Below are 26,810 nucleotides of genomic sequence, written 5' to 3' on the forward strand. Positions count from 1 at the left end.
TACAAAGAGACAAATTACTAAGGTTATAAAGGTGTGAGAAAATGCACAAAGACAAAACCTCTGTGAGAATCAGTTCAATTGCAGTGGGACAACCTACAGAGAGGAAGGAGCAAATACACAGGGCAAAGGCTGGAGTCCTTCAACAGGAGGCTCAGTCCTGAGTCCTGAATGGACAACAGTCTTATTATCCAAGAAGAAACTGAAAGGAATTACTTTACAGCCATAGTCAAGTTGTTGAAATCCTACAGTTTTCATCATATGTGGGATTTTTCAGAAATAGTACTTGCAGCTTCTCTTGGTGAAGCTTGTAGGAACACAAGTATGGATTCACAATGCTGGAAGAACTGGACTTATAATTAAGTATATTACACTCAAGAACAGAGAGGCAAATATGCTCCTTATGTCAGTGTAGTTATGGATGGGAGGAGAGTAATTTTATACTGATATTCTCCAATCACTCAGCTCTATCCTGTTTTCATAGCTGTTATTTTCAATTTTAGTTAGTTCAGAGCATATCTTTTTCTCCTGAGTATCTGAAAATGCTCAGCTATTATTATATTTTGCTCTGAATTTTCTCTTTTTTCCCCCCTTTGACTTCCCAGACTTCTTTTGTCTGTCTTGTTCTCATTTCTTTTGTATGTGTGTCTGCAGGTGGCTTTTATAGCAAAATCTCATTCTGCTTTCCTGGCCTCCCCCCACCCTCCCCTGTTTTGTTACTGCATTGCCTTTCTCATTTGTGCTTTTCCTGATGCCTGTAACCACTCATTTCCTAATAGATTCCATTCTGTGCCTATGGAGTTTGTTCATTTTCCCTGTCCTCAAGCACTGAATCATTGACTTCATTGTAGAGAAAGGAATGAATCCCCAGGCCACTCTGCAGAGCAGGTTTCACTCTCCCGTGGCTGAAGAGGAGGAGGGAAGTGGCTGAGCTCAAGGGATGCCCATGGCAGGCTCTTGGCTCTGAAGCAGTGAACAAGCTCATTATTGCTGCAGCCTCCTCACAGCCCTTCCTCTAACCCTGAGTCTCCCATAGCTCTGGCAGCTTTTTGACAAGATTAATCAAACTAGGTGAACACACAATGTACCCTATAGAAAATGCAGAAATCAAACCACTCAGCTTTGAGGCTTTTACCTTGTCTTACCCTGTTCATACATGGGACTATGACTGGTTTTACATTGAGTTCTTATTTGTAGTTAATACTTGCTGACTGCCCATTGCTTGGTTCCTAAATGAAGTGCATAAAACAGATATAACACCATCTTAAGTAGACAGAGTGCAGAATAATTAGTGTCCAATAACACTATTGCCATGTGATTCACACCAAACTAACTCCAAAATTCACAATCAGAGAGGAGTGCCAAAAGCATTTTCACTTGAAAAATGCAGTAAACAGTTAACTGTAATATCTTCCATTGCTGAGATTTAGGTCAAGGTAGTAAAAAGATAAAGCAATGATCAATATTTGTCAGCTACTGGGAATGTGAGCAGAAGCCAATGCGTCAGACATTTCACAAGGCTCACTGTTGATGGCTGGGATATAAACCCCACTTTCTCTAGCTATAAACTGGTTTTGGTGCAGCTTCCTACCAGTTATTTTCTTCTCCCAGCAGTGTGCCTCCCAGCAGCTTTTCTATACCTTGAGGTCTTAAAGGAATTACAGGCAAAAACACTCCAGCATGAAAAGAACTTTTTCATTTTTCCTTTTTTCCCTGTCTCATTTTCTGCCCATCAGACATCTAGCTTGTGTGTGCTGAGCTTTTGGGCTGGTAGCATGAAGACAGAGAGCAAACCACAAACACTTCATCCACAATAACCCCTCAAAGTCTCAGAAGGTTAGGGAGCAGGCTGGCATTGCATTTCCTTGCTTCAGCAGAAAATAAGATAGGTTGGGAATATTGCAGGTTCTTTACAATATCACCATTGCTAATCAGGTCTGATTATTCATGCTAGAAGCTGTGGCACAAATAGTTTTTCAGTCTTTGTGATGTTCATACTCTCTGCTTTTTAAAAATAAATACATAACTTGGCAGGGGCACAATGCAGCTGGTTGTATGGAATATTGTGGTGGACAATACCAGTGTCACATTGCCAAAAATAATCTGTGAGCACAGGCACAGCTTTCGGGTTAAAGTTGTCCCCATTCAGTGAAGCAGCTATTTGCAAATACCAATCACAGAATATTTGGTTTATAAGTATAAAGGGTTTCACTTGGCACAAAGGGTCACTAGTAAAGCTGGTAGGGATTTTTCTGGTTAAACTTTCTGCCAATTGAAACCAATCCCTTGTATCACTAAATATTTCGAAGAATCCAATGATTATTATTTCCTCCCTGAAATATAACATTATTCTTTCCAAATTCACGGGAAAAAATCTCAGATTTTGCATAAACATCTTGTGAAGTAGTTGTAGACAAATGTCTTATTTCCTGGGAGAATCCCTATTCAGTATTGCTGAGACTGAAGGAGTGTTAAGTATAACTTGACACTACCGAGGCCAATCTGTTTTTTAGTTATAGATGTGGATTGTCTCAAGGTAGGGCAGTGCTGCTCAAAACCTCTCAGGTGCTCACAGCTAACTGGGTTCCTGCAGTGGTTAGACTGACACTGCCCATTGCCCAGACTGCTGCAGAATTTACATTGCACCATATCTGCTTCAGTTATGAACATTTCCCAGGTAGCTCCCAAATACAGGTGAATTTACTTACCCACATCATCATGCTAACTACAATGGGAGAAAATGACACAAGTGTCCTGTTTGCTCACTTATTTCTAGAAAACCAAAGGTAAGGAATCAGATCACACACTTTAGTGAGCCTGTGAACACGTGCCACATTCACTAGCAATGGCCCGTTGGACTAAAATTTATTTTGGTTCAGATTTCGACAGATGTATATATCAAGCTAAGATTTCTCCTGTAGGCCCTAGGAGTCCATCCCAATGGGAGCCTCTTTATAAATAGGAATCATTCTTCAATATGGCTAAACGCGCTTTCCAGAGGTGGCCTTTTGCTTAATTCACTTTGTGCAAATGGCCAACTGAATGAGGAATTTGAGCTGTGTCTTCTATATGATGACTTAGTCTTGTGTAAGCATCTGGCTTGAGTGAGGGGCTCTGTGCTAGTCTGTGTGGCACTGTAAGAATGACTGTCTTTAATTCACTCGAAATTCATAATTTAGAAGAGTTCTGGGCTTTTAAGAAGACAGGAGAGAAGTCAAGGAAGAGCTAGAAATTGAAAACATATTTCTTTACATCTTTGTAAACACTCAGGGGAGCAAACCCCAGCACCATTAGTAACCCAGCAACCGAGAAACAACAGAGCCTGTCGCTGAACAGCTGGACAAAGCCCAGGTTCACCTCATTCACCTTCCCCAGTACATTCCTGGGGTAACTTTCTCCACTGTGTATAGAGAGATGACTGAATAAAACTGATTTGTCTAAGTAAGAAACACATACAGAAACCAGGCTGGTTAGCTACACCTTATTTGCATTGTTTTTCCAAGTCTCCATGGCTGGAAGTCATTTCAGCAGTGAGTGTGGTGCTCATAATATTTATAATGCAGTGAAATCATGCTGTTTTGACATAATGAATAATAATTGCCACAAGGGAATGGGAGCATAATGGTAGCACTCATGAAGTACTGATTTAGCTCTACTCAGAAGGAAAATTAATGACTGTAGGGTTAAAAGGTTGACACTTTCCCTACAGTGAAGATACCATCCATGCTGGTACCTTAAGTGCTGCCCTTCACTGAAATACAGCTGTGCTGGTATTCCTGCTCCAAGTGCACTCACAGATGCAGCCACAGGAGAGAGATATTTGGAAGGTGTGGATGGTTTGGGAAGAGTGGTCAGCTCTTCATTAGCTCAAACCATTCTATTAAGAGGCTTTCCTCAGCTGTACTCTAGAGATGAATGGGAATGGCATTGGATTGCAGAAACTCCTGCTCTAAGAGTCACTCTGTTGCCTCAGACATGCTGGTACTAGAACTGAAAAGAAACATACTGAGAAATTTTACTTACTACAAAGCAAAAATTCCTTAAAATAACAACAATTTCTGCGGCATTGCTGACTTAACCAACTTACCCGTTCAAGGTAAACTATCAAAAAAAAAATTCAAGAAGTGTTCCAATAGTTTTTGGGGTATTCTGAAACAGAAAAGTTTCTTATTTTCAGTTCTTCCTTATTAAAAACCAGTAACAGCAAGAAGAATCATCCTTTTATTAAACTACAGCACTGGTACCATTTTTGTCCTATTACCTCAGGGTCCCCTCCCAACTTAGGCACAGGTGTATGAGATGGACAGAGCTCTGCATGGGCAGGGGCAGCCCCAGTGAGAACAGCAGAGGCTGCAGCATGCACCAGAGACAGGGAAGAAGTTAAAAAACACCTTTGGTTCCTTTTCTCTCCCAGCAGTAAATCTGTTAACTGACTTCAGAGCTCCTGCTTATTAATGAGCTGTGGAAAGCCAGGTGGCTCAATTCCCTTAAAATCCTGGCAAACTGCAGGGATATTTGGCTCCTGCCAGATCCTGTGAGTACTTGGAGGATGGTCCAATCCATCCATCACAATAAACCACCTTTCCCATAACTGACCAGCTTTCTGTCTACATGATCTCTGCTCTGTGCTTGATGCTGTGGGAGTTACTGTATTGTCACCAAGACAGCACCATGGTCTCATTGCAGGAGAAAAATGTGCTTGTCTGTGATTGCAGAAGCCATGAAAAGGTTCTACAATTGCCAATCAGCTCCAAATATCTCAAAATACATAGCCTAGAGAAAGACTCAGCAAAAAAGATACACTGACCATGTTGAAATCTGTTGAAATTTAGGTTTGCAAATTGAGTACATCATACGATTATGATCAAATGTTTTAGAGGCTGTAACTGAATGCTAGAAACACCAGATAAATTTTATATTAGAAAGAAAAGTATGCAGGCTGTATTCTCTACTATAAAGGAACAAATCACTTTCAGAAAGGATATAGGGTGAGTGATGGCATAAAGCTGTAATAAGCAGTGATTAGCTCCTGGTTTTATGTATGTCTGCTACAGAAAACATGATCTTGGTATGATTACAATAACCAATGTCAGGGGAGAGGAGAAAATGTAAGGATGAAGTTTGTGCTTTGAAGAAATCACCTAATGATAGTCATGAAGCAAAAAAGCACATTTTACACTGTGATGCTTGTCTACAGAACACAACATAATGCTGTGCAAATAACGAAGCTGCTCCTGGTTTTAAAAGCAGTGTAACTGTGAAATGTGCAGCAGCCTGAGCCAATTTAAATGAGTTTGGCTCTTTTAGTGCAGAGAACCACTCTACTGCCCTGTATTCAGTCTAATTTGGAACAAACTCCATGTTTTGCTTTGTATCTTAATGCTGCAGCAAACTCAGTATTGTTGGTGTTCAATTGTTTTGAAAACCTTTTTAGTTCAAAGATCTTTTTATACAAAAATTATTGTGTGTTGCCATAATTACTTGTCAGCTTTTAATCATATCATTAACTGTTCAAAGTACAGGTCTGCTGTACTCAAACTCCCACTTTGTAATAAATACTGCTTTTTGCATTAAATCTCAGGACATATTCTGTCTAATCTGTACTCAGTGATGTGAAAACCTTAAGACTAATTTACTTTTTTACTTAATGCTTGTTGATTTTCTTTAATACAGATCCACCACAGATGAATAATGTCATGCCAACATCTCCCCTCCTTCCTCAGATGGCACATCAACATTCATATCCCAGCCTGGGACAGATCACAAACCCATATGAGCAGCAGCCCCCGGGCAAAGAACTGAACAAGTACGCGTCTCTAAAGGCAGTCGGTAAGTAAGAGGCGCGACGCACGACTTCTCCTTTAGCTCAGCATGTTGCACTTGCTGCTGGCAGCTGACATTCTGCCTCCAAGTTGAAAACAAGGTCTTGCTCATCTGGACTATCTCATGACAGAATTTCAAATTGAATATCCCATGGTAGGGTTTAATATGGATTAACATGTTAGTTGGAAACACAATGAGAGTTAAGATGAGGACTACAATTAAGGAATAAGACAACTACAATGCAAGAATTGGTGATGGTATGATGTGAGCTCATATGTGCACACAAAACCACCTCATGGCCCTGCAAGCCATTTTACAGCAAGTTTCCCCTGTGTTGTATACACAGTGTTCAGCCCAAGTTCTTTATGCCCCAAACCTGTGAGGAGCAGGGAGTTGGACTTGATGGGCCCTGTGGGTCCCCTCCAACCTGAGATATCACATTGTGATGTGTATTTCCCACAGCTTTCTACACAAATGAGAGAGAAAAACATCAGCTGCTGATTTAGACACCTGCTAAATACTTCCAAAAAGAGAAAGCACTCATACAGTTCTGAAGTAAGAGCTTTCACGTTTCCAGCAAGATCTACATTAGTAGGTCACTGAAAGAATGTTCTGAGATCTTATGATTTGAAACAATTAGTGCATGATAAAACTCCTAAAAAAGATCACAGTGGTGGCTATTTTCTGTGCCCAATTAATAGTATTTTAAGTAAATGAGAGAACATCCTCAAACAAACAGTTGTGGGGAGGGAAAAGGAGGATAGTGAGTAAAAAATTCAAAATAATTTTCATATTGAATGTCTAAGCTTATAACAGTTTTCAGGGGGTAAATACCTGCTGCACACCCTGTGATGACAGAAAGCCCCTTCTAGACTCTAATACATTAATAACTCGTGGGTCTTCCCACTAACCCTTGCTTAGCTTTCACATATGGATGTTAACATCATTTCCCCTTAAATTTAGAGTAATGCCACACTCCCTATATCCTGACAGGGGTACGTACCTAGAAAAAGAGCAGAAGAGCTCAGAGCTTTCTGACTTAAGAATAGAGTACTCACCATGCCAGAAAAAATTTCATCACAAACTGACATTCCTTTATCTGCACTTCAGGAGACCAGACTTCTAACAAAATGTACATCCAAATCCCATCTCAAATAGTTCAGTTTTACTTTAGCTTGTTGATTTTGTATCTTACTAGTGGCATTTTAAATCTGTTTATAAAAACAAGGGTTAATAGCTTTCTGCTGGCTTTTGAATACCAAGCAGCTTCACAACTCCTTCTTCAAAAGGTGCTACTGTGTAATGATGTGGTGATTATCACAGATTTATGCACTGATATTGAGCTTCTTTTTCAGATGTCAATTTAGGTCAAGCCAATCATCAAAGCTGAAAGGTATTTAAGCATAACAAAATGAGAGATGAAACACTCTAAAAACTTCTCTCATCTGCCCAAGAGCCACTGAATGTACCTTTTAAAAACATTATGAAATTAGAACTTAGATATTTCTTGTGTGTCTGAGTACAAGTTTTTAAAGTAGCTAGATTATAACTATACCATTAAATCAACCTTGAAAGATTGTGCACTTCAGCTCCAGAAGTTGTATAATGCCTCTCAGAATCTTAAACTAAATTAAACATAACTTTCAGGGACATTTTCTTCCAGGGGGATTGCACCATTTTCCCATGCTTTTCCTCTATTCTTCCTACCCCTTCTCTCTTTTTTGCCCCTACAGATCTACTGCTCTCAGACCATATTAGCCAAGTTTTAGGAGCAGGTGAATTTTCACAAGTACAAAACTGCTGCATTGTGATCCAAACTTTTCAGCAGAAAACAAGAGAGGTTTTGAAATTGTTAACACACCTTCTGCCTGGACTTAGGGAACGAGAACTAACTACACTGAGTTTTTAACCATTTTCAGACACTCAAGGCCCTGATTCCTCCCAGGAGTACCTCCTGAGTACATCCCAAGGTCACAAAGAGGTTTTTCCCTAATGCCAGCCAGGCCTAGGTCTGTCCCCACGCTGACATCCAGCTCTCCAGACCGCGGGGTTCGTGTTGGCGTTCAGAGAGCTCTGACAGGAAAGAGGAGCTGGCCAACATCAAGCCCACCAACACAAATTGAACCTGACAACATCTTTTGAACAACCAGACACAGACTGAGCTCACCCTGACCTCATGTCACAGGGCAAAGGCATTTTTTTCCTGACAACATTCAGACTTGTATATATGGATCCTCACAGCAGGTTAATGAGTGTGTGTAGCCCATTTCCTTTTGCATTCATTGATAGTGGCTTGAGGGTGCATTCATTTGCCACAAGAGAAACTTGATAAGGGATGTGTTCTATATTTCTCCATACATTTGAAGCAGACCATATTCATTTAAGTGCCCCTTACTCTGCATGATCCTATTGTTTGGGTGTAGTCCACTGTGCTTAAGCCTTTTCTTTAATAAGGGATTGGAGGAAGAAGAATTTTTAGTGTTTTGTAGCAACTGTAGCTATAGTACATTAATATCCCTCATCAGAATGTGGCCATAAGTGCTAAAAAGTTTAGATAACTGAAAAAGTGAAGCTTTACCAGAGGCAATATTAAATTAATTTCTACACAGCTGCTTTTTTCTGAACTACAGATGTCCTAAAAAATTGGCTAATTTTAGAAGAGAGCTACTCATTTCTCAGTAACTGTCTGAAAATTCAGTTTATGGAAAAGTAGCAAGTCACATTAATCTCTGTTTTGATCATGATCAGGTTCTCCATTAACTTCAGTAAAGATTCAAGTGCTTGTGAACACAAAAACAACAGTGCCCTTGCTATTAATTTGCACTGTGCTGCTAAGAATCCTCCATACCTTGGTAGTGAGAGGAAGCTGATCCCCAGGAAGCAATTTTGAAGCTACTCCTCATACTCCAAGTGACAGAGCTCAGCAGAGTGTGGTTGGACATTGGACTGTTCATGCATGTGTGCAGTGCAATGTGTGCACTGCAGTGTCTGATTCAGCATCACAGGGGAGAAGAGAGCTGGTTGAAAAGGCTGCTGTGGATGTATTTTATTTAAAAAGCTAAATATTCTTACTTGAACATGCTCAAAGTGCACAACTAAACCCTTTACGCTCAATAGAAGATATTTTTCCTCATTTCTTGTTAGGAATTCCTTTATTTGTTGCAGCCTCCAGAATTCCTTAAGCACTGACCATGGCTGTTGACCAAATTCACCTTTTCCCCTTACTGCCTGCTGGCATTTACATCTCTGAATGATGTGAGGACATTCTGTGCCTATTTTATATTCTCAGATGAGGACCTGGAGTACAGCAATGTACTGGTGAGTTGACATGTGCTTACTGTTTTCCTCACTGCACTAAAATTTTACTCTCCACACACCACCGGGGAATAATCAGCAGAAGGCATAGGACCACTTGGAAGTGAGATAGAAAAGACATATTTCCTGAACAAATAGATAAGAAATTTACCTTCTAGCATCTCTAGCCTACCTGGCTGGCTTATTGTTAGGTACAGTCTGTTCATCCCTTATTTTTCCATTTTCAAGCCACAGAATCTCTTTTCAACAGCACTAAATTTTCCCCACCTCAGAATGTGAGAGATTGTCTGAGGAAAAAGGGTTAATGAGCCCCAAGACCAGTCCCAGCAGAAGTGGTCATTGAATGTCATGTGGAAATTAACACCCAGTGTTCAGAAATTCCAATTTTTTCATCACCTGAGACTACATAATCCTGGTTTCCTTCATTGTTTTGATTATTTATGTAAAAAGTGCAGAAAGAGGTTTTTCTGCATAAATTATTCTTATTTCCAGTTCATCAACCATGTTCTTACTCCATGCTTAAATGGTTATTGCTCACTTAAGCAATACTGACATGCCTAAAGCTGTAAGTGGATGGAGATCTTGTAGCTGAACACCTTCATGAAATTCAAGTCCCAGGACATACAAAGGTAGCTCATCACAAATTTTTATGCACATCATTTGGACATTCATTTGGAAAGCATGAACAATCCAATTTCAAAATCCACTCTGCTAAGCTCTAAGAGCTGTAGTCCATCCTGTTGCTTAAGAGTTTCCTAGAGCTCAAGCTAACCTCATTATCCTGAGTTATTAGTTATTTATTCAGTCACACTGTTCTCAAGTCTGGCTCAGTAACAGTTACTTTCTTTCCTGAGTTTCAGGGAGTGCAAAGTCACTAAATATCTTTAGACCTTCTAGCAGAAATGAAAAAAATACCCCAAACCCAACTTCTAAATGCCTGGTGGACCAGGGAAATGATCACTCAGCTGCTGGAGAGGTGCACAGACATGCAAGTAAAAACTGAGAAAACAAATATTTCTAAAATTTAATATTATTCTCTATTTATTTCATAAATTTTCCTCTTTCCTTCTCACTCACACACAGGCACACAAACATTTAAAGGACTGACTGTACATTGTCAATAGAAAAAGAAATAAAACTACAATGGACAGAACTGCTTTCTGAAACACAGACCCAGAAAGCCTTCCCTGATGCTGGGAGTTGTTAGTCTCCTGTGGGATTAAATCAGATCTAATTGATTTGGTATAGTGAAGCTAGAAGGATATAATTGGCAGCAGACCCACCATCACATCTCTGAGTCTACAGCTCCCAGCATTTCTTGAAGCTGCAGAGTTCTTTGATCCCAGGGGAAACATTAGACAGTGATCCAGCTCTGCTGCAGCTGCAAAACTGCAAAGTGAGATTCTGCAAATACGACACTCAGAGAATAAATATCTCCTAGTTAGGTCCCTGCAGAAAGTAATGTGGCCACAAGTGTGCCAAGGCACCAGGCAGCAACTCCCCCAGAAAGGTGAAGCATATGAGCAAACTGACCTGGTCCTGTGTCCTCTGAAGGATCCAAAGGGAAGATCACCCTTAGGTTAGCTCTGGGCTGTTATCTCTGAACCATCTTCTTGTCTGATGGGAAATTTGTTGCTGCCTTCTCCTGAGCTTCAGACTTTCAATTTCCATAGAAATGACTGTAACTCTGTGCTGGTACAAGATCTGTCTCTCACCATGAGACTCTGTACCATTCCCTGTAGTTCATTGTGCTCTGGCCTGGAAAGAAAAACTGTAATTGGAAAAATGGAAACACACAACATGCCTGCCCATGCATTCATAGGGTTGATACAGTCCACTTTTAGAAAAAGCAAAACAACAAATTTATTGGACACAATATGTTTGTATTAATTTACTTTCCTATACCAACCACACTGTTACACTGAGAGGTAAATATTCATGCTTCTTTGGAAGGCTCAAAAAGGAATTGTGGTTTCTTCTCAAAGACAAAAGAAATTTTCAGTTACCACTTCCATAAGCAGTTACACAAAGATGGATCAAAAAAAATCTGGGACATAGGAGTATCTCACTGGATTTAACACCATGAAAAACTGACAGGGAAGCACAGATTAAAGCATCACTTGTAATATCCAGAGGGTGATTCAGATAATGATTTCATATATCCAGAGGTATGTGCTGTATCATAAATAATGCTGGACTAGGCGATCTGCCCAGCTCAACACTGGAACCACAGATCTGGCTCAAGGAAGTCTGACATAAAAGCTGGGTATCTTTTTATTATTATTATTTACTCAGCCCAGTGTGGCTGGAGAATTTGAAGCTTTTGAGCGTTCATTTGTTAGGGAAGTTCTTCATATTTTAATCCTCGATTCTACTTCAGGCACAAGAGAAAAGCCAAGCAGCACTCAGGAGCAAGCCTTGCTTTAGCAATCCCCCTGCCAGCACCTTCCCTCAGCCTTCCCATTCCCCAGCCAGAGGAAGTGGAGCATCACTTGTTTCACTCACGTCTTCTGATGAGACCCAGCAAATTTCACAGCCTGCCCAGTGCATGCAGATGAATTTACAAGAGTTTTTATTGCTTCCACTAAATCATTTAATTATTTTCTCTGTTGTTTACCCACTTGGCTTCTGATACCCACAGGCACACTGTCATAGGTAAATAAAAAATGCTTGGAGAGTCTTGATCAAAATATTTCCCTGTTTTATCATCCAGAACACTCATTTCTTCTTCCAGTGAAGTACTCATATTTTAATTATAAATACGGCATTTATGCAGAGCCTCAGTATCTTGAGCTAAATCATCTGCTTTGCTGACATTCTTTTTTGACTTTTTAAAAAACAACATTTTACTGTAAAATCTACAGGAGGATATTCTCTCTGAGGATGGGAATTGTGCTCTAAACAATCAGACTTCCAAGCAGCCACTGGCCATTCCATCCTTAAGCAAACTGACAGATTTGTGAAGTTTGGGGATATGGTGGTCCTGGCAGAAGTGACATCATGGCAGGTGGAAGGAAACTGAAAATAGTCCTTCTTTTACAAGAAACAGTTTTAGCACCAAAATAGGATTCTCTTAAACACTGCCATCTATGTTGGCTCAATTCTTAGACATTAGCAACACAATGAACTTGGGAAAGAAAAAAAATCTGACCTTGAGGTGCATTTAGTTTGGGTTTAAACTTTAAACTTTTATTTCTGTGGGTTGGGGTCACACCTAGTGAATTCGGTTTTTCTGAACTTGGTCCACTCCCTGGCTTTGGAATGGCTGAAGAGTATTCATAAGAATTTATTAAATCTTAACCTATTTTTCATGCCAAAAGATCAAATTTAAATCTGTTTATCCTAATTCTGGTCCTGCTGTTGATAGTCTTTGCACCTATGCTCCCTGCCACAGAAAAACAGCCTCTCTTTTTTGTTATCAGCACATTAAAATAGTGAAAACTAAATCTTCACCAAACATTCATAGAAGTTCAACTTACAAACACCACATTCCATAATGTTATGCACCATAAAGAACTCATACCCTTTCACTGAAAATTAGGTTGGTTCTCTGGAAATGAATTTATTTTAAAAATCCTTATTATGTGATAATGAATCCAAATGAAACAAAAAGTTATTTTCTCATTTTTATGAGGCATAATGGAGAGATCTAAAATAAGAGTACAGAAACCCAGCTCACTGCTAGAGAATGGGGGCTTTGGTTTTGCTGGCTTTTGCTTGTCTTCTGGCCTTGAAGGTAGAGCCTTCAGAGGTAATGAGGTTACAGTAACCAGGTTTATTTCCATCCATTGAGATCAGTGGCGGCCCCAGGAAGAAAACAAGTAAATCTAAATCAAGCATGGGTTATTCCAACCTATTTCTGTGAAATGCTGATGAAATATGCATGAGATTTTTTTACACATTAAGTGATGTGAAGACACGAGTGAAACTTTATGCTCAGGCAATAAAAGTGAGCCAATAAACACAAGGCTCAGCTCACGCGATGACAAAGCCTAATGCCAAGCATTTTCACTTATAGCCCTTCCTAAAAATCTCTCTCTAACTGTTTTATTTTGCAATATAAACATACTTCTCATTCTTCAATGCAAATTTTTTTAATCAATTATTTAAGCGTAGAGATTGATCCGAAAGATATGAAAACAACTGTGAACACTTGCAGATAAACAGCAACACTGTGGGATCCCAACTCAAATCCAGATTTAATCTGAAGTGTGGCTTTTAGCAGTTCCCACCATGGAGCCTATATATTGCACTGCTTGCTCTTAACATACTTCACCCATTTTCCCCTCTGAACTATTAGCTTTGTAGGTAATGTATGGCAATATTTTTGGAGGAAGAGTTTCATCTCTGTGTTCAATGTGTGATGTCAGGTTTTAAGACTTTTCAACTTTGTACATGGATATATGTCAAAAGCAGAATGCAATGTTCTTCAGGATTACCCATGAACACAAAAGACAGTAACACAAGTGATAGGAATGAATCCCTTATTAACAATATCTCATAAGTAGCAGCAATTATCTGTCTGCTATTTTGGTTCTGCAAAGGGGGCTCTAAAGACAGTAAATGTGTTTTTAAGAAATTGCACACATAAAAGTCACAGAGACCATTGCTTTATTCCTACACATTCATACTTTAATAACAAAGGGCTTGAGGCATGGAGGGAGGAAGAGAAGTAACATGACTTGCAAGGCACAGTTAATTTCTGTAAAGGTCTTTCCTTAAGAGCTTATTTGAAGAAGGATAAGGGGAAAAGAGAAGCTGAAAAAAAATCTGATATGTAGTAGTTAGGATACTACAGCATAAAAAAAAAAAAATCACCACAAAGATATCATTTGGTTCCATTCTAAATAAAATATATGAAGTACAACAGGTAGTTTTTGTAGTGGGAAGGTTTGCAAAGCTTTCTAGGCTATGGAAGGTGTTACTGTGGAGAGCAGCCAGGGCCCTGCCACAGGGGAGGAGGCAGAGCTGCAGCTCAGCACTGCTGCTGCTCATTTCCCCAGCAATTGAGATGATTGCAGTTCCTGGGGAAAGGGGAGAGAGGAGCTGTGCACTCCCCTGTGGCTGCAGTCTGGTGTGTCACTATTAACTATTCATGGCAGGGGAGCTGCATTTCCAATTCTTCCTGGGCTGGCTGTCAGTCATTGATGCTGCTGCCTTACGTGAGGGCTCTGCTCAGAGCAGGCACCACTTCTGCTCTGCCTTGGACTTGGCCCAAGCTGCAGGAAAACCTGAAGGAATTCATTTCCTTCTGACAGGGCAAGTTTGGGAATTGCCAGGGAACATGAGTTCCTTTCAGTTTGACACACATCTCTGCTGTGGAAACCTCTGGCAACCATGCTCAAGAGTTTAATGATACAAATGCCATAGAGTCTAAAAAGAGGGAGACAGGAAACAAAGAAAAGGGGAAGAAAAATCCAGAACTCAATATGTATAAGTATAGCTATGAAATTACTTTATTTTTTTTTCCTCTGGAGAAAAGAATAGAAAAAGATAACTTTCTAATAGAAACAACTTATGCCAGAAGTATTTTGGAAAAAAAAATCAACTTCAATCCAGAACAATTACTAAAAATCCTTTCAAATTAAAGCAGATAAGAAACAAATCAAATAAAAATAAATTGGGCAAAAAATAGCTATTACATCACTGGGACTTTTTTTTTCATTTAACCAGTACAATTCAAAAAGCCTGTAGGTCCTTTTTATGTTGAGAAATAATAGTGTAAATCTAGGATGATGGCAGTTGAAAGGCATAAAAATGCAAGTTTATTTCAGCACTAAAACCACATTTTAATTACACGTTCAGACTCTGAACTGGGTTCCCTGGGTTCTCATGCAGCTTCCTATATCACCACATCTGGTATTTTCAGCTCATCTGTAGCTGATTCAGACATAGGTGTAAGAGTTATAACCAGCAGTATACTAAAAGAAACAAAAGTATCAATCAAAAGTATTAAAATTGAAAACAAAATTGAGCACACAGAAGAATGCCAACAGCGACGCGTGAAAAGAAAATTCAATTATGTTCATGCTAAGAGCAGTTATTACAAATAAATGTGGTCAGGAATAGCAGAGCTTTTTCAGTCAACATTAGATAAGGTAAATTGACACCTGAAGGAAAACAAAACAGGCTTTTTAAGATGCTAAACCCCCTGCAGAACACGGTGAAAACTCAGTTCTGCCTTGCCCCACGTCTCCTCTGTGTGCAGTCCCCAGGAGAAAGCACCTCTGGGCAGGCTGCTAGAAACCCTGGCTGCAGCAGCAGGAATGGGTGCTCAGGGCTCTGGGTGCTCAGGGCTCTGGGTGCTCAGCACTGCACTCTGCTCCTGCAAATGCAGAGGCAGCAACCCCTGCAATTCATAGGAAGCTCTGCCCTTAAACAAACGGAAGGTCCTCACCAACCAAAAAAAGGTTACAAACAATTTCCTATTATTGTTGATGTATGGAAGCGTTGCAAAACTTCTGACACAATCAGATTTATCCTGAGAAGCATTAAAAACCACCCAGTGAAAAAGCAAGCAAGATTACTGGAGGAAGAAGTGGAAGAAGCCTTTTAAGCAAATCTCCTAAGTGTTAACCTCTTTGGCTTTGGACAGCATTTTTAGAAAGCAAGCCAAACCCTCCTTTCCTAAATCAGTTTATACTGCAGTCATGCTTTATTCAGAAGTTAAGCATGACAGCCTGACTCCTTGGGTAGTTTCTATTTCGAAAGGCAAATTTTCATACCATATATAAGGTTTCCAGTAAGAAAACCTGATAAATATGCCTAAATGAGATAAAATGAAATAAATATTTCACAGTAGAACTTTTCATATTTATTTGCCATTGTAGATGCCATGAAAGCCACAAGCTTAGAGGGCTTTAGGAAAAAAATAATGAAAAAACAGATTTACAGTTATAGGACAGCCACTGGCTGCATTTTCAAAGAAAAGTCAGAGATTTTAATACATAATTCTCTTAGACTTCTTTTACAATTTCATCCCTTGGATCAAAAATAGAATTGGTGCTCTTACTTCCTTCTAAAATTTATCATCCATTGTATGACACTGAACCAGCAGTTTAGCACGTTGGTGCTTGAATTTAAAATGTTAAATCACTTGAGGATACAACCAAGCAGTGTGATCTTTGTCTATCTGCATGCAGCAGATTTCAGGTTTCCTGAAAACATTTACAATTCTAATGTTAATTTAACATGAATCACCCACCATTTGTTTCCAGCTTAACAGAGCCTATGTTCTGGTTAGTCAGAAAAAGTCTTGTTTTTCTTATACTGGTTAGACTCGAGTATCTGCATGCCACTGATCCCTCGGTTAGGCAGAATAAGTGTGTGTGTCTGGAGTACTTTGATCAAAACCAAATCACAATATCACTGCAGCACTTTGCAAAATTGAATCATAAATATTGCAATTTAATACTATGTAAATCAATGCAGGCAAGTATACAAAGCCCAGCTGGAAAATCTATTTTACATGTCCAAGGAGAAACCTGCCCAAACTCACAGAGTAAATAAACATTTGGAAAAAGAGAAAGAACAAACCAGACTTTGCAGTGCTGTGCTTTTTGGCATGTTGTCAGAAGAGGGGCATTGCTGCTCCCAGACTCTTGTGTTCCAGGGAATGGCAACCCTGCTTCTGAAGCACACATCCTGCCTGATGCCTGAGGAGTTCATCAAAATCTGTCTCAGTGTTCCCAGCCAGACAGCAGACTTTGCTGTGGGGGTTAAAGAGCATTGCTGAGACTGGAGGCTTCACTTACCCATTCTAATTACATTCCTATCCTAAACCATTCCTAAGTGTCTCAAAACTCAGAAATATTCTGGCCTCCTCAGCCTTTCGTAAACTGTCATGAAAATAATCAAAATAAGAGAAGAAATGTTTGGGCCTGCATTTTTAGTATTTTTTTTTTTTTCACATCTCATATCTTGAAATAATTTTATTTCACTGGGAAAACAAAATGTAGTCTTGTGTCTGGAGGTGGACAAGCTCTTTTCAAACAATGTCTGAGAAGAAAAGGTTGATATGGTTTGTCTTTTCGTGCTTGGTCTCTCTCCAGATCACTGTAAGAAATCAGTAAATAGATGAAGTGGTAAAGGGGGACAGGAGAGGAATAACACTGAGCTACAAAAAGTAGGTTCTACAAAACATAGTGGGGTTCTGTGCTTTATGTGTTTTTCACTACCTCTGTCAGCAGTAGGAAATAAAAACCATGGGAAAGAATCCAAAGACATAAAATAGTCTTCATTTTCAGAATGTCTTGAATAAAGGCAAAATGGTATTAGAAGAAAACATTAGAAGAAATATTTAGGACAGAAATCTGAGTTTTCAAAACTCAATACAAGAATGAGAAGGAGAGCTGCAAAAATGATTTTAAATGGCATTTACCCTTTCTTGAAATTCAGCATGGTTGAAAATTGCCCCAAAATGTATAGAGCCACCCCAGTGCCTATGAGATGAGAATAGTGACCAGCCATGAAATAACCACACTGCCTTCTCTTGACCACAGACAGATCTCTCACATCATCCTGCCCATTCCCCATTTTACCAACAGAATCCTGTCTAGTTGAAATTTCCCTTGCAGTCTGTTTTCCAACCCACTTCATATTATGCAGAGCAAATTCTTCTGTGGTCCATGATAGCTGGTGAGCTCCTTAATTTAAAACAAAGCTCATTAGTTATTTGTTTGACTGTACGGAACACATTTTTCTGTGAATTTATTGGATCCAATTCATACGTAAGGGCAGCTAACACAACCTCTGTCTGTGTGAATTTTTTTTCCCTCACCCAACAATAAACTTGTGCTAGTGTACAAATGATACTTCTTTGATTTTCAGATGGAATGCTGCAAGAACTCTCACACAGAGCTGGTTTATGTCCTGGAAGCCTTTGAACATATTGTCTTAGATGCTAGCTTGGAAAGGCAATTGCATAAGCAATCACACATTCAGAAAGGATCAACAGCACCACCAGAGGCAGCAGCCCAGTATTTCCCTGGGCAAAATTCTCATATTGTCTCTGAGTCAGGATTCATTACCCTTCTGTCTTTCCTTGAGTTTTCACTTCCATTACTTAGAGAAATATAAGTTTCCCCCCAGCTTGAGGTAATGACACCATCAACTCAGCAAAGCCGTGCCTGTGGAAGCAAAGCCTTGTTACAAACTGCTGTTTATTACATGGGGACAGGCTCACAGAGAAACCTCCCACAAACAGGCCTCACTTCATTTCAGCTCTAATCTGGTGTGTCACTGTAGCCATTCCACTACTGTCCTGTCCTCAGCCCTCTCCAGTGCCTTGCTTTCTCAACGTCTAGCCCTTCATGTGAAATACAGTCTTTTTTTGCTAAAATAAAGCTCTGCATTTCACAAACTAGTTCTTAAAATACATTCAGATCACAACAATTCTGTAAACGTCTAGTGAGAAACAGTGTTCCTACATATTTTTATGGCTTCTCATTGTGACTGTAAGCTCACACAGAAGTTTTGATTTGGGTTTTTGGTTTTGTTTCTTTTATAAGGCCTCACTCCTTTGTGTATTCTCTTCTCTTACTTCAGAGGCTTCTTCCCACTCCTAGGTGCCTATTTTCACAAAAACTGTAGGACAGAATAGTCTTTCAGGATTCTACATTCTCCCACAGCTGCAAGAAAGGGTGTGAGTATTCAGAGCCATGTTATGGACCCACAGAGATTAGAGCATTATCGGTAAGGAAAAGAGTTAAAACCTCCTGCAGTATTTTACAAGAAAAAGAAAGCATTCACAATGATAAGGCATGGCCACATGACTCTGTGCCACAAGTGCTTACACAGTGATGTTGAAGACTGTTTAAGCTGGGGAACAGAACATTACATAGTTTCAAGGCCACCTCTCAAATACTCTTACATTCAAATAAGCTCACTGAAAAATTCTGGCCCTTTGGCAGCCACAAGGATTTTTTCCACTGATATTCAAGAAAACACATTTTCATCCATGGTATTTGCTTGGCAAGCTGGTTTCCATGCTTTTGTTACACAGCTATGGATTATGAAGAAAGATGTGAAACTTTTATGTCATGCCAGGCTCGCACTTAAGGTTGGGAAAAATATTCATATTTAAACATTTTTTTCTATATTAACAGTAAAACAGTAACTAAATTTATGGGTGCAGTACCTTAAAGAAGTAAAAGGCTTACAGAAATATTGAAACTGAGAACATTTTTATAATTAGCTACCAAGAAGAAGGAACACAATAATACTCAGAATCAAAGCCCTTTTTCTATTATTATTTGGCAATGTTGCAATTATAATTCTTTGCTCCTTTTTCGAACAGAACAGTGATATCTTTAAATCATATTTTTACTGATCAAGATACAGACACCAATGCAAAAGGCACTTCTATAGCACCTTTCATCCAAAATCTCAGAATACTCTCCAAATAGCAATTCAACTTCCTAACACAACTACCTCCTCCAATGTGCTAACAGCTCATTTTACAGCAGGTGAAACCAAGGCAGAGGGAAGTTGAGTCATGTACCTAAGGTCACATAACAAATCCATCCTCTAACTCCAAAATATCTCTTTGGATGGTTAAAGTCCACAAAATATTTATAGGGTCTGCTTAAGAAGAAAAACAAACTCCCTCAGATTCACAGTTGATTTTTAAAGTAGTTGGCTTCAGGATACTATTAATATACTTTTCTTGGTAAAACATTTGTTACAAAACTGTGCTCAATATTACTGTTCTGAACCTTTTCTGCTTTGAAAATGAAAAGTAAAAAATCCTGTTTCCACTCCGTAGTAGCATCAGGTCACTCTCATGAGGCACAGCCCACTGCTATTATGAAACCTGCACGAAAGAACAAGGATGGTGCTGTGTTGCCAAAAGCTCTCTTGAACAACTGAACAACTCAGTTTTATCACCGCTGATTTTGCTCATATTTGCTACGAGGGTATCTCCTCCCCCCCAGTTTTGGTACCTGTGCCTATGTGCACACCTGCACATGCAAGCAGGAAGAAAACAGGATTAAGGGAAGTTAACATACTCAGTGCAGGGCTGCCTTTCACTGCCAGCACTGAACTCTGAGGCACAGGGAAGAGTCCTCAGGCAAAGCCTGCAAAGTGTTCCTGGATCAGGACAAACACAAACAGCAGCTCTCCCACACTGGCACTGCCACACAAAACATGAATCAGCCACTTGGCAGCTGTTTGACAGATTTCTGATTGACTTTGCAGAGGAGGATTTACAGTTCACATCCTGGTTTGTTCTCTTCAAGCCCAGTTTCCAGAGAACAGTTGAGAAGTCTCTAGAAGGGGACTATGGACTATACTAGTTAAAGCAATTTTAATGGAACCAATGACAGAATTAATAATTTCACTTTCTGTGTGTTTTTCTATAAAAAACCAAAGAGTTGAAAATCTGACATAACATGGCACAAACAAGAGCAAAACCAACTTCAGACATGTCAGTGGCACAGTCCTTGTGAGGCTGATTTCTTCCTCCCTCTTTCAACAGTGAAGGTTTTCTTTATATGCAACAGAAATACAATTTACTCTTCTGTAGGACATCCTCGATGAGACTGGAGATCTGATTAGCATATCTAATGTCTGATAAAAATCAGAGACCCTGGACCATTGCAGTGGGAAAAAGTACAGGTGAGAAAAAATTAACAGAAATTGAGGATGTAACTTGAGCTTGTTGTGGCCTCAAAGAGAAAAATGGCAGGAAAAGCCAGATAATAAAAATATCTGCGATTTTTGGCCATTATTTACATAGCTGCATCATCACTGTTATTTCTAGAAAGAGAAATCATTATTTACCTTGCAGCTGATTAAAGATCTTGGCTACAGAAGACAAATTGCTGCAACATAAGTAAGATAAAATTAAAACGACAAACTTACACACTTACCCTAGTCTTATATTAGATTAGCTAAATTTTTAATTTTTGTATGCAAATTAAACTAATTCAAATGTGAAACAGGCATACAAATGTATATCTATTAAAAGCTGGACATAATTAACTGTGCTGAATTTAAGTTATATAAGCTAGTGTGACTTTTCATAAATAGCCAAGGTCTAAGTCATACGACATGGAAACTCACTCCCCTAACAGCTGGCCTGCAGTGTCTTTGATGTAAAAATTTATAAAAATTAAGACCTGTGTGAATATTCACAGTGCCTTTTCTGCAACCATTTTTTTCAATTATTGATAACAGATTAATGAGATAATAGTAATGCAAATGCATTTCCACCTCGTTTTTATTCATAATGGTTCTGTGACATTCAGAGAATATTAACAAATTAAAAGGACAAGCCACATGTAGAACTGGAAACAGTTCTTTCAGGGAGAAATAGGTACAACTTGATTATTCAGATTAGAGCTGTCTAAATGAAACAACTCACTCCAAAATCAAAGCAGAACTTCACAGACTCTCTTTGTAACACATGACAGGTCTATCATGCAGTTGCAACTGTACACCCTGGGCTGAAATGAGAACAGGCCATTATCTGCATTCTGTGATTTGTTTCAAGCAGAAGACACCTGTATGCTATAGAAAAGCATTCACTCAGTGACTGAAAAAGGAAACAGATGGAGTTAAGTGAAATGCACAAAGCCCAATTTGACAGCACAGAAAGGAGCAATTTCAGCCCATTGGAGAAGAAACACCTCTTTAATGACAAAATTAAGGTGTAAGAGCAGAGTCCAGTTGCACAGTCATTTATACAAAAAATGTAATGAGATAATAAATAGCAGCTGCCTTTGGTAATATTTCTCCCTGTGAAGGGGCCAGGACAAGGGGGATGCACAACTGAAGCCTGATCTTGAAGATTAATATGATGCTCCTGGGAATTTCCCTGCCTTGCATAAAGATCCAGTTCAGAACTAGAGACAGGGAGAAAATTCAAAGAGCAATGAAAGCCTCCTAGGAATACTTGGGCGAGAGCAAAAGGGGGAAGATACACAAAAAACAGTACAGGGAATTAAAAACCTCATGAAGGCAAGAGGAGCTGAGCTGTACAGACAGCTACGTGTACCAGAGTTCTGCAGAGAAGCCTTACATGGCATGGCTTCAAGGAAAATGGATGGATCCAGCCAGGGCACAGCAGAAGTCAAATCCAGGCTGACACAATATAAATTCCGAGCACACAACTGCTGATTAACACAGTGCCAGTTGATCTATGCATTTGGCGCTATCTTAAATGAACATCTAAATTTTTGAAGGGGGAAAATAAACACTCTTTACATAAAAGGAAAGATCTTTAAAAATGAAATTCAGTTAAGCTTCCCTTAAACCTCAGTCTCAAAATTGAAATGAGTTGCTGGGTTACTGCAAAATGCCTTTAGCTTCCTAAGCATGGTTCATACTTTCAAGCAAGGCCAAATAAATGCCAGCAATAACAACGAACTTGAGCAAAAGCATGCACTGGAAGACACTTGCCTAGGAAATCACAGAGGGCAAAATCCTGATTTGACAACTGCAATGCAGGATTTGTTGGCAGGGCTGTTGCTGTATTTCTTAGTGGTACTGACCCCAGAAAATGATGTCAGAACCTTGAATTTAGGATTTTCATGGTCTGTAAAATCAAAGGGTAAATACCCAACCTTCAACAACCCAAAGTATTTTCAGCCCCATAAAGCATTAGTGAACTTCCAACCATTTAGGAGAACAGATCCCATTCTTAATATTGCCCTGAGGCATTATTGAGCAAAAATGGGTCCACCTCAACATATACAAGCAGATCTTACAGCTGGCTGGGTTAAACACCCATGAGTCACTTTGCATTTAAAGGGATGTGCTCTCACACAGCAATGCAACCCAAGATGCTGCAGTATTCCCAGGAAAACCTGTGTACTTCTGTAGACTTCCTGAATTTCCTGTGCTATGTGACATGAACAGTGATGAGATTCATAGGACTTCTCCTCATAATGGAAATGTCAGCACAACCTGAGTGATTTGGGGCAGGGACAGTCTTTTCTTCAAGGGTAACAGGGTTTTGTCTGCATGTATGAAAGCCTGGCACAACGGCATCCAAAACTCTGCTCCAGAGCAAAAATAAGGGCCAGGAGGTGGTGTGGATTTCCCTTACTGATATACCTGTAAATGTCCTGGTCTGCAGATGGAACTGTGTAAGACCTACTGTAAACTGTTCATCATTTTTCTTGTGTCCAACTGATTCTTTTTTTCCCTCCTCTTTTGACCCCAAACAGCTGACAAAGTCAACGATGACTTCTACAGCAAGCGCCGACACCTGGCGGAGCTGGCGGCCAAGGGGAGCCTGCCCCTGCACCCGGTGCGCCTGGACGAGGAGAGGGCCTACACCATCGACAGCGGGCTCACCAGGCAGAACGGGAAATCCAGGATGGGCAAGATACACACACACCCCCTGGGCTACAACACCCACTACAAAACCTGGGATCCCAACGACCCGTCCCTGAGGCGGCAAGCGTTCACAAACAAGGGCAAGCACGGCATGGGAGACCCGACGCTAAGTGACCCGCTGACCACCCGGAGCCAGCACTACTTGGGCCCACAGCCATACTTCATAACCAACAGCAAGACAGAAGTAACTGTTTGAGTTTGTTTTCTTTCTCTCTTTTTCTTTTAGTTTTTTTTTTTTTCTTTTTTCTAATGAAATCCTTTAAAAAACACATGCAAATGTATACACAACACAAACACTCAACCGAAAGGCAAAAAAAAATTTAAAAATATGAAATAAAACAAAAAAAAGAAGAGGAAACAGAAGGAAGGAACTTCCACCTGGACACTCTTGGTATCCAGCCAGCTGTAGGCTGAAGAGTGGGTTAATACCATTCAGCAATACACACTGAAGGTTGAATTATAAACTCCATTTGTATTTCACAATGGAACACAAACCCTTGTGACTAAATTTTTTTACTTGAAACTAAAATCCATGATGAGAAGTAGCACAATCTAGAGAAACTTTATGTCTGCTTAAACATTTACACAATGTTCCTGCCTTGAGACAGAGGAAGAGAGAGAGAACAATATACTGTAATATATTACTTCAGAGAGGAATTTTATATAAAACCTATTAATACTCACAAGACCTGTGAAAAACCAAGAGCAAACATCTTGGTATGATCCCTAACATCTATTATTGTACTTTCACACCATCCTATAGAGAACGCAAAAAATATATATACAATAAGAGACAAAGACACTTTCACAAGGAATTTATGAAGACTGTTATGATTAAGAGCATATGGGACCTTTCTGGCTGGTAGAGAATTCTGCAGGATGATAACAGCAGATTTCATTTCAGTTTACTTCATTTGATTTGAAATTTATGGGAACCTCCAAAATAAGAAGAGATGCTTCATGTGACACAGAAAGCTGCTGGGGGAAAAAGGGCATCAGAATATTCCCTCTCAGTCCTCCTGTTTTCAGGCAGATGGTAACAATTCTCACTTTGCAGACTGTCAGGATTTTTTCTTCACCTAAATGTTTTGCCTATCTTCAACTGCTTCAGACTGAAATTAAGCGTGGGTGGTGCCTTTACTGTATTACTATTGTTCAATGACAGTCTTGTTCTTCAAAGTGACCCCTCTGTTCCTTTAAGCTATTTCCTCATGTTTTGCTAAGGATGACAAGGGTTCTGCCCTGTTCAGCCTCCTCTGTTTGTTCCAAAAGGAAACTGGACTACATCTCCATGCAGTGGTTGCACAGTCAAGACTATTTAGTTAGCCCCTTCATTTTCCCAATTTCAACTTTTCCCCTCTAGTCTTTCATTTTGTATTTGCTTTTAGCCATGGTAGTTCTCTGTAGTTCAAGTAAATGTTATCTGGTATATTGTCTCTATCGTTTGGCTTTCTCTAGTGGCGTTCCCTCTTGGTGGGCTGTGTGGCGGAAGAGGCTGGTCCAGCCTCAAACATCAGAGATCTGGGGTTAAACTAAACAAACATTTGGACTCGTGGTCTTGACTGTGGTTCTGATGAGCAGGATGCTTTGTTTGTGTGAGTAAAACCACTCTTGAACTGGGCACTGGTAGCAAACTCACAGTCCTGGGCCTGTAAAGGCTTCAGCGCATCCACAAAAAGAGACAGAGTTGGGATGGGATGGCAGGCAATGCATTCAGTCTTTCAGTAAATTCCTGCCCTTCCCCCAACACAAGTCACTTGGCTAAATCTCAACTAGCTGTCCTACTACAGTTGCATTCTCACCAGCTGTCAATTCTTCAGGAGATTAGGTTTGGAAGAGTAGTCAGGGAGGAGTGAGAACTGTTGTAAGAAGAATTGGAAGTGGCGTTTCTTACTGTACTCAACTGACTGTCAGTGCTTCTGCTTAGTCAAGGATGCAAGGGCTAAGATTTTGAAATCTGGTTAAATAGAGATACCATTTTTTAGCTATATCAAGACTGATTTGCATCCTGAGAGCACCGGTATCTCTCCATAAGTGTGCTGCTAAATTTTATGATCATATGTTTTAAGACTATCAGAAGTAGACAAAGCCCACAAGACAAATACTTTGCACACGACCCAGACTCTCCACTATCTTACTTTTATTCCTTTAATCTTTATTGCCTTCACAACTGGCTGACTTAATTTGACCCTTTATGGAATGTTGCTGTTAATCCATATGCTTTAGATACACATTACAGCTGCACTCTAATTCACACAGGTTTCGTGTAACTTGAGCATATTTTATGTGGAAATATTTTAGTAACTGTATGTTCTGTAAGTAAACCCGTGTTAATACTTGTTAACTACAGAGTTTATGATACCAATAATACTTCCTACAATAAAATGTTTGTTTGTTTTTTAAGAATGTTTATTTGTAAACATATGTATTCACTATATTACTATGAATTTCTTACCTGGCAATAAAACTGATTCTAAGTGAATCCAACTTGCTGGTTCATTCCTAAACTTGTATCACTGGGCCAACTTTTGAGTCTGAACTGAGCTTTTGGAGCATCTCACTGCAGCCAGTGATGTTCATATCAGTTTGCCTCTGCCAGAGTGAACAAGGGTTCTTCGGAAATCAACTGCGTATTATCTGCATTACAGAGAAGATGGGTGATGTTTGAGGCTCCTCCCAGGCCTAACCATTGTGTGATTTTATGACTGCCTGTTACATGCAAAGTATCACAAGATACACAGGGATTGCCAGCTTTACAAAGCTTCATGTGCCCTGTAGGCCTCCAGGCACCACACACACCCCTGGTGCCACTTGATCAGTTAATTAATGTTTTGAGGAACAACAACAAAATGATAAGCATGCCCAAGGGCAGAGGCTGATCCTCATGAATGGGAAGAAAGCAATAAACTTCAGACATTTTCAAGGATTGCAACTACCCAGCGAGAGCAGATGAGACACTGATGTAAACTGCTTCAAAAATTTTATATGTCCATTAGAGAAGATACTGTACACATCTGTGTACTAAGTCTGCTGGAAAAAAAAAGTCCTTACAGGCTTTTAGTAATGCTAATGGCTCATAAAGCTGACAGAACCCTGGGAGAAGGTTTGGGCAGCTTCTTCTCCTTTCTTTGCTAAAATGATAGTGAATAAATTTCAGAAGAGGAAACAGGGAGTCAGGAAACCCAGCTTGAGAATCCACTTACTGCATGACCTAGTGCAAATTCTTTAGACAGTTTATGAGCCTTTGGAAGCCATGATACATTATCAGAGGGAAAACATCAATTCAAAAGTCTCCAGAGTTAGCCTTTTTATACAGTAGAAAAATCTCA

General features: G+C 39.7%; 1 protein-coding gene across 1 annotated transcript in view; it reads left to right on the forward strand.

Moving 5' to 3' along the window:
- Positions 1-25,941, forward strand: part of SHISA9 (shisa family member 9) — a 175,847-nt gene extending 149,906 nt beyond the window's left edge. Inside the window, exons 3-4 of the mRNA XM_083872929.1 lie at positions 5,671-5,826; positions 23,310-25,941. Of these exons, the coding sequence (XP_083729055.1) occupies positions 5,671-5,826; positions 23,310-23,677 (524 nt within the window). The 3' untranslated portion in view covers positions 23,678-25,941. The remainder of the gene's footprint in view (positions 1-5,670; positions 5,827-23,309) is intronic.
- Positions 25,942-26,810: the final 869 nt, after the last annotated feature.

Source organism: Zosterops lateralis (assembly GCF_965231275.1).
Source record: "Zosterops lateralis genome assembly, chromosome: 15".
Taxonomy (NCBI): domain Eukaryota; kingdom Metazoa; phylum Chordata; class Aves; order Passeriformes; family Zosteropidae; genus Zosterops; species Zosterops lateralis.